Source organism: Polyodon spathula, chromosome 2 (assembly GCF_017654505.1).
Source record: "Polyodon spathula isolate WHYD16114869_AA chromosome 2, ASM1765450v1, whole genome shotgun sequence".
Taxonomy (NCBI): domain Eukaryota; kingdom Metazoa; phylum Chordata; class Actinopteri; order Acipenseriformes; family Polyodontidae; genus Polyodon; species Polyodon spathula.
Window position 1 is genome coordinate 25531652 of NC_054535.1, and position 9958 is coordinate 25541609.

Below are 9958 nucleotides of genomic sequence, written 5' to 3' on the forward strand. Positions count from 1 at the left end.
AGATCTAAAGCTAAATGCAGAGTAATCCATGATAAATTCTGAACCTAGCTCCCAGCCTTTCCAGCACTGCCCTGGCTGTGTGGCAGGCACAGCACCTGCAGAGGCCAGCAGCACAGTGCAAACAGCGTCTTGAAAAGTAAAACAGTCTTTTCAGTAAAAGCAAGGAAATAAACATCACCAAAAGTGTTTTTCATATATATTTTTATGGTTTTCTTACTAGTTTTCTAAATTATTATTTTGTCTTCTTAAAAAAAACAAAAACAAACATCAAGACAAAGCAAGCAGTTTGTCACCAGCAGGGCCGGCATGTTTTCTTAGTTTTAGAATATCTTCATTTTTTGTGGGCAAGTGAATTGGGACTTGTATTGTTAAACCTGTGATGTCACAGGGCATTGTTTCGCTACTGAGTAACATCAGATTGCAGTAGTAGCCGAGTCTGGATGCATTGTCGGGTCTGATGTATTTCCATGTGTTCAAACTAATTCCAATCTTCTAATGTGCTCCCTGGTACCTAGCTGTGTGTGGGTCAAGGAGCTGACAGTCTCCTCTGTGTATAACACTGTATTAGTAGAGACGCGAGTGTGCTGTGAGCTAACAGTTCTGTGATCTTTAATGTTGCTTTATGTGTGAATAAAACAGTATTATATGTGTCAGTGGAGAGATGCTGTATGCAGTAAGCTGACAGTCTTCTCTGGTACTTGTGTGTGTACTGTTGGCTGATAGGTCTGCCATCTTGTAATGTAGCTTTGTATGAACAGACAGTAACCTCTATGTTCAGGCTGTGATGGAGTCTGAGCTGAAATTCGACACTGATGGAGACGGGCTGATTGAGAACTCGGGGTACGCAGATCAGACCTATGATGGGTGGACTGTCACCGGACCTAGGTGAGTTGGGGACAGGAATTCATCCAGCCTTTTCTAAACTTGGGATGACCCAGCATATTCAGTGATGTTTCACATAGATTGATTGATCAAACACAAAATAATTGATCAAATACAGAAATAAGTGATCGGTAAGGATTTGTGAATAAAAATGTAGTAACAATCATGATTGTTTTTACAGCGGCAAAAGTAATGTGTTCTTTTCTAAAGCTTCCCCTGTAACCCTAAGGGAGGTCACTGATATGCACTGTACAGAAACGTTTGAGTTAAATGCGATTGCATCACCCCGCTCCTCAGGCATGACATTAGAAGCCTCTCCCAGCTCCTTACAGCGACATTTATTTTGTGCACTGCCTGCTACATATACCTGTAAAGAGTTTAGACTATTATTTATATCTTTTAACCTTTGGAACTCCCGTGATCACTGAACTCCTGACTTGTGCTGTGTTTTTTCCACGTTGCTGATAAAAGCTGTTGTTTGTGACTGACCTTGTGGTTTCCAATTTTATTTTAATAACATTTCCGTATTTTCTAGGCACACACTAGCATGGGTGAAAGTTTTCCATCTGTAGATGGAATTCCATCAAAATGGTCTCTCCTAGGTCCATTCCTAATGTTCATGTAGAAAACTCTGGGTGGGGGGTGTATATATATAAAAGCTACTAACATCCTTATTTAAAAAAACAAATAACAGTCTGGTTCTCTCTTGCCTTTCAACTCCCCAATGCAAATAATTTAATTAGCAGAGAATAAAACACACCAAAATAAACAACCATATAGCCTATACTTAATTAATTATGTCCAGCATCTACTGTTGCAGTCACACTGCTGCTAACATTAGCTGTTGTAAATAGTGCAGAAAGAACTATGGGTCAAACCAATGTTGGTGTAGGGTGAGTTTTATTGTGTTTTTTTTTTTTTTTTTTTTTTAAATCAATATCGGACTTCTGCCCTCGTCTTTGTTTACATTTTTTAAATAATAATAATAATAATAATAATAATAATACAGTTTTCCCACAATAATATTATATATAATATAATATTGTGGGAAAACTGTATTATTATAATTATTATTATTATAACTAATTTGGAAAACAACAATGGAAAAGTTATTGCTTACTGGTACTACTAATCTTGTAGTACAGAAAACTGCATTTTTCCCTTTTAAAAATGTTGAGTTCTAGAGTACTGGACTTTTGAAAAATATTAAACACGTTTTAGATGACTCCAGCTATATTTGTACAGGGTGGAATGGTGCCACCTGGTGGAACATGTGAAATACTACCCATTACTGTCTCATAACTGAAGATTAAATACACTTTATCACCCAGGTTTGAGGTGAGCTCAAGGGAATCAGAACACAAAACGAGGCAATATGCAGCGGTTCTGGAAAGATTTAATAATCCAATCAGTGTGCATCGTCACATTTGAAAAGATTGAATAAACCATTTGAATTTAAGTGTGATGGTGAGTTAACAGATTATAAAACCGTACTGTATCAGTTGTGAACAAATGGCTAGCGGTGGCAAAAAGGGCAGATTCCCCTATACTAAAATCTCTTTGCGGTCCATTTATTCTGCACGTGTCCGGCTCGTCGGGTCCAATTTATTTTATATAAAAAATAGCATTACACAACATGCTCTGTTTAAGTTGAATAGTTAGGTTTAAAAGGCATTGCATATCAACATAACGCCGGGCACCGCATCTCCAGCCCTGCCCCACCCTGGTTCACTGTGTTTATCACATACCTCTTCTGAGTTGTACATACGGATGAATTAATGTCCTGATCACTGTTATTCACCAAACTCCTCAATAATGCTGCCTAAGTCATCATTTTACTGTAACGTTTTCAGTAAACCCAATATCTATTATCCTTATGTAAAATTATTGTGGTTATGTAGTTACAATGTCTGATTTGACTATAGCACAAGTTGCTTATATATGATGCATTGTTTGTACTATAAAATGGTGTATACAGAGGATAAATGACAAAGCCTCATTGAATATGGAAAATATACAAGAAAGTGCTGATGGATCCCTAACCAACGAAAACAAAGCTTTTGTGGGTTATTTGATCCTTCTGCACTTTTGTTGCATATTTCCCCATTGTTCCCATCAAATGGTAACAACAATTATTGTATATAAGCTCAAACATGGGTGGTGCTGGGCCCGTTTTCCAGAATATTGGTGCCCATGTAGCTGGTGCCTGTGCCGATGTCTGACTGTGTGAGCAGTGCAAACTCTTTGTGTCTTTGTGTCTGTGTGAGATACTTACCCTGTCTCTCTGTATCAACAGTGCATACTGTTGTTGATCTTTACCCCTCCACCCTTCTCTCTTGTCAGTGCATACTGTGGAGGTCTGTGGCTAGCCTCTGTCTGTGTCATGTGTAAGATGGCTCAGATCCTGAAGGACGATGCTGTGTATCAGAAGTACATTGACGTGCTGGAGAGAGGTACAGCGTCCTTTGAGAAGATCCTGTGGAATGGTGAGTAAGGCTGCCACTTTTAAACGAGGCTTTGTCTGTTTAGCGCATTTCTGATAATCTTTTCTCTAGATGGTTGGAAGTCAGACTGCTTGCAGTTTCACCCGTTTCTGTTTTTATTACGAGATTGATAATCCACAGTGTATAGGTAACAAGCTCAGGTGTGTCTTTGAAACTCCTAGTAAAACCAGGAATGGATCCAATTGCTATTTCCATCCCTGTTTTTGTGTTTTGTTAGTCACATACAGACTGGCATTCGGGTACATAATTAAGCATAACTTAATTTTCACAGGTGGTTTACATTTGTATTGTAGTTTGTCTTTGCAAGGCTGTATTATGGAACTACACTGCTTCTAGAATGCATTTCTGTATTTGTAGTTTTTCTTTACAAGAAAATGTATTTATTTTGTTAGTTCACCTGTAAACGGAAAACACTTGTGTGCTAACATTGACTCCCTCCCCCCTCTGCTGTTGTGTTTCAGGTAAATACTACAACTATGACAACAGTGGGAAGTCCTATTCCAACAGCGTGATGTCAGACCAGTGCGCCGGCCACTGGTTTCTCAGGGCTTCAGGAATAGGAGACGAGGAGTTCCAGGTCTGAAAAGAGAAAACAAACAGTCATCTGTGAACATCCTTTGTCTGTTTCACTCATCAGCCTTCTCTGCGTCACAGAGAAGCAGCAGAGCAACTTTTTTTCTGGGCTCTCACTTTTCAGTGCTGCACAAAGGTCCACTTTTGCTAAAATAACATACGTTCGTAAACTTTTTAAATTAAAATTGACAAATTGATTATTTCTTGTCTGATGGCTATTAACTAGCAAAGAGCAATGCTTTGTTCACTGGTTGGCTAGCACATTGGGGTCATGCGGCATTTTGTTTTGAAATACATTGTATTCTTTAATTCTGCCTTCAGTTTCAATTTCAATGTGTTTTGACCTATCATTCATGCCATAGTCCAGGGTGCATGGCACATTTTAATAACCTATGTATGGCTGCTGCTGTATTTTTGATGCGTGTGCCATGCACCCTGGACTATGAGTTTTGCATTCCCAGTGGCAATGCTGCATCAGTAATCTTTACCTGCTTATACAACCCAATGTATTGATATCTGTTCCATGATGGGGGACGGGGGGTTGGAACGGCAACCGGCTCATCAATTAAAAAAAAAAAACTTGTAAACTCCAAATACACATCAGTGAAAATAATGTAGCATCTATTAAAACAAATTAGTTTACTTTAATGTTCCGTTATGTTGAAAATGACTCAAAGTCAGCTGTTTTGAATGACATTGTGCAATTTGGTGTTTCAACAAAATGAGGGGACGCGTACGTTTTTGCAGGACTGCCTATTATCACTGTCAAGTCCGTCACACTCGCTCGCATGTTTTAAAGCAGATCGCAACAGGAAAATGCAGTTGTTATCGTTGAATTTGTTATAACGCAATGAAGCATTTAAAATACAAATGTATGCGACTTAAAATAAAAAAAAAAAATTAAAAAATTATTCTGCATTCCTGTGTATGAGGGTTCCATACCATAGCCAGGCATAAATGAAACGCAACGAACAAAACACAATCAAGAATTTTAAATAAAAATGTGTGCTACTTTTTGAATTAACTTTGTTTTTGTGCATTCCTGATTATGAGCACTTGATTTCTGTGCAGATCGCAGTCAGAGTAATCTGTTCGTGTAGCAGTGCCATTTACACTGTTACCTGGTGAAAATGAGCCTCTGTTACATAGACTGCTTTTACAGCTGGTGCGCAGCTATGTTCTGTGATTCTTTCAGTCAAATTCCATATCCTGTGTTCAGTGTAAATGAACTGTTTCACTGCCACATTGTTTTAATGTCTGATGCACACCACTCTATGAGGCAGTCTTTACTGTTGGTATGCAGCTGTTTTCTAGGGTTTATTTATTTATTTTCCAGTCAGGAAAAATAACTGATCCTGACCTTTTTTTTTTTTTGTCTGTTTGTTTTCTCCCCCAGGTGTTCCCCAAGTCCAACATTCACAGCGCTCTGAAGACTATCTTCGATCTCAACGTCATGAGCTTTGCTAATGGTACCATGGGAGCTGTGAACGGGATGAGACCGGAGGGTGTTCCCGACACATCCAGCGTGCAGTCGGACGAGGTGTGGATTGGCGTGGTGTACGGGCTCGCTGCCACCATGATACATGAGGTGAGACTCAGACTCGGATTTTCATTTTGAGCATCCCTTTTCTTTGATATTATATTGCACATAAATAACATTTTGTTTTAATGGACAGTGCTACTGCTCGGACATACTACTATTTGAATCTTCTATTTATTTTACATATAGTAGGGATGGAAAGAAGACTCCCATTGCATAGCAGTTTGATCCATAAGGCACACCCAAGGCTTGCTACCTGTACACTGTTGCTAATCAAGCTCATAGTAATTTGGAATGGGTGAAACTAGTATGCAATAGCCAGGGTTGGTATGGGTGCTTGAAAACCTGGAAAAACCTGGAAAGTCCTGGAAAATTACTTTAACAAAATCCAGTCCTGGAAAACTGGCTTTTTATTATAGGGCCATGAAAGTCATGGATTTTTAAATTTTATTTTAATTGTATTCTTGGTTTAATTTTTTTACTTGTTGCATTCCACATTTAAGCCCCACAAAAATATTTGAAACAACCATTCGGATATGACCTAACTGGGTTTGGCGCACTGTTCTGTGCTTTTGGATTGGTTCACGCCTTGTCAGTCAAGTGTGTTCTGTGCTTGACAGAGATTGTGGTTGCTGCTTAACAGTTCAGTTAGTTGTGTGTTTAGTTCTAGAGTGCCATCGTCAAAACGCTTTAATTCGAAAATGCCTGGCAAGTGCCATTTCAATGGAAGATGGCTTGAAAACAAGACCTACAGTGATGCTGCAGGAAGACAAAAGCAATCAGTATAAAAACAAGTCCAACAGTGACGCTGCAGGAAGACGAAAGCAATCGATATGAAAACAAGACCTACAGAGATGCTGCAGGAAGATGAAAGCAATCAATATAAGGCATGGTGTCAGTGTTGTATGAGAAACTTTGACATCAGCAACACGGGCAAGTCGGTGCTAAAAAGTCACATGCGAGGGCAAAAACATTGTGGTTTTAAAAGTCAGAAAAGAGGGTAGTGCAATGAACATTAAAGATTACTTTGGCTCATCAGTTAAATCTCTGTGTGTAGCTGCATCTTCAAGTAGTCGTAGTAGGCCTTCAAGTAGTTCAGGTTTGAGTGCCTGTAGGACAGTGCTGTCTTTTGTAACCAAAACCGATTTGCTTCAAGTCTGAAATAACAACACTATGTAACACAATTTTTGTTCCTGGGTAGTAAGTGTTATTTCCTAATAGCTTATGCCTCAAAAGTATAGAAAATGGCTATTATTCCCCACAAACTTTGCTTTTGTGATCAGGACAGTGATATTTAGAAGCGAGTAGTTTTTTGAGATTTATGATTATACTGTATAATCATAAATCTCGAAAAACTACTCACTTCTAAATCTTTTGTAGTCATTTTTGTATTACTTTAGTATAAATACATGTTAATTTGGATTCATATGTTGTTTTTTTCTGACTTTAAGTGAACGAAAAGACACACATTTGCCCGTTTTCCCATTGGAAATAGTGATATTTTGAAATATCACTGTCCTGATCACAAAAGCAAAGTTTGTGGGGAATAATAGCCATTTTCTATACTTTTGAGGCATAAACTATTAGGAAATAACACTTACTACCCAGGAACAAAAAAAAAAAAAAAAATTGTTACACGGTATAATATGGGCATTAAACGTAATTTAAAAACCACTACTCACCCGCAAGATTCAAAGATTATGAAATGAATGACCGAGTTGATGTCCAGTTATATCTTCTGCAGATTTGTGGAAAGTTATTCAAAACTTGCTGCTTCTTTCGCATAGCCAGGCAAGTGCTGAGTGAGCTTTTTCGGTGAATAAGGAGCTTGAAGTTGCAAACTTGCACGAGGAATCATTAGGACACTTAACGAGGATTAGTAAATTCAAGAGCATGAGGAGAACTGCTAAAGAAAGAGTGTGACCTCAGTTCCCTTCAAGATAAAATTGAACTTCCACAAACATAAAAAAAAAAGCTAAGTAAACAGCCAAGTAAGATTATCTGTTAATTCTAGTATTGAAAAGGAGCCATATTCATAAATCATGTCTACCTTTTTAGATGCCTGTAAGATATTGTTGTTAATTTTTATAGATTTTATAATCGAAGGCATTTAGCACAAGACCTGCACCTGTTTTAAGAATTTGTTTTATTTGTTACCCGCATGTACAGTTAAAAACAGACATGCAAGAAAAAAAGAGTAATTTATTAGTCCTAATTGGTTGGTTGTTTTGGCAGTTTTGTGATGACTTCGTGTGCAAAGTGTTGTTGTTTCTTGGATGCAGTTGCGGTTTTAACTGTAAAACGCTTGTGCATCGTAGCATGACGTTAATTTTTGGTCCTGGAAATTTATAATGTGTGTGGTCATAGAAAGTGCTTTTTAAAGTCTTTGATTTCACTTGGAAAAATAGCGTATGAACCCTGCTGGTAGTCTTATTTCTGTCCTTATTGGGTTCATTTTGTTGTACTGTACAGACATATTAATTGAATTTCTCTTTGTTGTGTCTTCTACGTATGGTATGCTAATGTTCCCAATTCCAGCCATCAAGATTCTAGTCATGTCCTAAATTTTAATTGAATTAGATCAATGGGTTGTTTTAACTAAATTTAGGACTTGATCGGAATAGTTGGGAACCACTCGCATAATGTTACGGTAAAGTCCAGAAAAAGCTAGAGATAACAGCTGAAATAAATGCTCTTGCCAAAAAAGCCTGAAGTGTTTGCTCCTGCTGTGCCAGGGCCTGGTGGAGGAGGGATTCCACACGGCGGAGGGGTGCTACCGGACGGTGTGGGAGAGGTTGGGCATGGCCTTCCAGACCCCTGAGGCGTACTGTGAGAAGAACGTCTTCCGCTCGCTGGCCTACATGCGGCCACTCAGCATCTGGGCCATGCAGTTGGCACTGGAGAGGAGAGAGGCTGGGGAGAGTGCCACACCATGAACTCTGACCCCCGTTGCACACCTCAGCTGGAAGAAGGATGTGTCATACCAGTACAGTACAGATCCTCTCCTCTCTCTCTCTCTCTCTCTCTCTCTCTCTCTCTCTCTCTCTCTCTCTCTCATATGCCTCCCCCACAGTTATTCAGTATTAATGCCACTCTCTCAGCAATGGCAGTTCCCCTGCCACACTGTATTTATTGTAAATATTTACCCTTTTAATAAGACAACACCGGCTGTACCTGACTTTAAATCTTGATTTTTCAGAGCTGGGTGTTGGTACTGTCTCTATTCTCTGCTCCTGTTTCTATGGAAAATTACTGTAAAGCTTTTAGACATTTTCTCCTGAAATGTGAGAGTCAATTATTGAATAAAAGTAAGATGCTTGTTTTCAAATAAAGCAGTGTGTTTTTCCGTGTCCAGGATTTGTCCAGGGCTATCTGGCATTTAGTCGCATTTGCAAGGTTAAAATGATTGATTTATTTGTTTTATACAGTATAACTAGCACTAGCAAACCACTATTGTCTCTGTCAGCCAAAGCCTGTTTTACTGTTTTCATTTTCTTTCTTTTCATTTGGTTTTATGATTGAGTGTTTGAAATTTACTGGGGATTTCAAAGTTCAGAGCTTACCCTCCAAGTAGCACTGTCTTGTTGTCTTTTGGCTTGTAATTTCTCACACACTGTGTCAGCGTTCGTCAAATAAAAAAAAAAACAATCATTTAAAAAAACGACAAAACCCTGATATGAAGGCACTTCTACAAATCTACTCTTTTTAAGTTTCATTTGCAGGGGTGTCCAATCACAGTTTTAGAGGGCCGTTCCACTCGAGGTTTAACAGGTTAAATGATATAGTTAATTATTTCAGGATCTGTGTTGGAAGGGCCAACTTTATCCACCCGTGCCTTTAAGGGCTATATAATGTGTACCTTTGTTACTCAGGATATAAGGTAGAAGTTTAAATAAGTCTTTGATGACACGATAGCCGCTTGTGGAGAGAATTTTTTTGAGATTTTTCATTTTTCAAGCGTGTTTTACAAAAGCAGCAGAGAAGAATCCCCTTGGGTTTCTGGTGGATCTGGGCAGTTAACTATGCTCTTAAAATATTTCCGCCTCAGCCAGTGCTGATTGGCAAGGTTCAAGCAGAGAGGGCTTTGTTTGTGTACAATTGCTGGTTGCTCAGCTGTGTAGTGATTATGCCTGACTGCTATGCAGTCTCGTAACCAAAGCTGACATTCTACCGAGGTCAAATTTAGGTTTCAAGCTATAGCTGGCAGTATTTATATGTCTGCTTGGTATTTACTATTCAACCTCTAAATCTAGGTTGCACGGCAAACCAACAGAGAAAATTAAGGAGTCTTTGTACTTCAACAGAATATTTTACACGAGCATCAGCATTGACACAAAAAAAAAAAAAAAAAAAAACACAAAAAAAATCCAACCGAGGGCACAACCTGTGTCCCTTAGCTAGTTATAGCCATGCTGCCATGGCAATGCAGTGTGGCAGCTGCTAATTGGACCCTAATGAC

The 9958-nt window shown here is 38.8% G+C and overlaps 1 protein-coding gene across 1 annotated transcript in view; it reads left to right on the forward strand.

Moving 5' to 3' along the window:
• Positions 1 to 9160, forward strand: part of gba2 (glucosidase, beta (bile acid) 2) — a 31620-nt gene extending 22460 nt beyond the window's left edge. The window contains exons 13-17 of the mRNA XM_041218643.1: positions 779 to 885; positions 3226 to 3368; positions 3848 to 3963; positions 5356 to 5547; positions 8235 to 9160. Coding sequence (XP_041074577.1) covers positions 779 to 885; positions 3226 to 3368; positions 3848 to 3963; positions 5356 to 5547; positions 8235 to 8435 — 759 coding nt within the window. The 3' untranslated portion in view covers positions 8436 to 9160. The remainder of the gene's footprint in view (positions 1 to 778; positions 886 to 3225; positions 3369 to 3847; positions 3964 to 5355; positions 5548 to 8234) is intronic.
• The last annotated feature ends 798 nt before the right edge of the window (positions 9161 to 9958 follow it).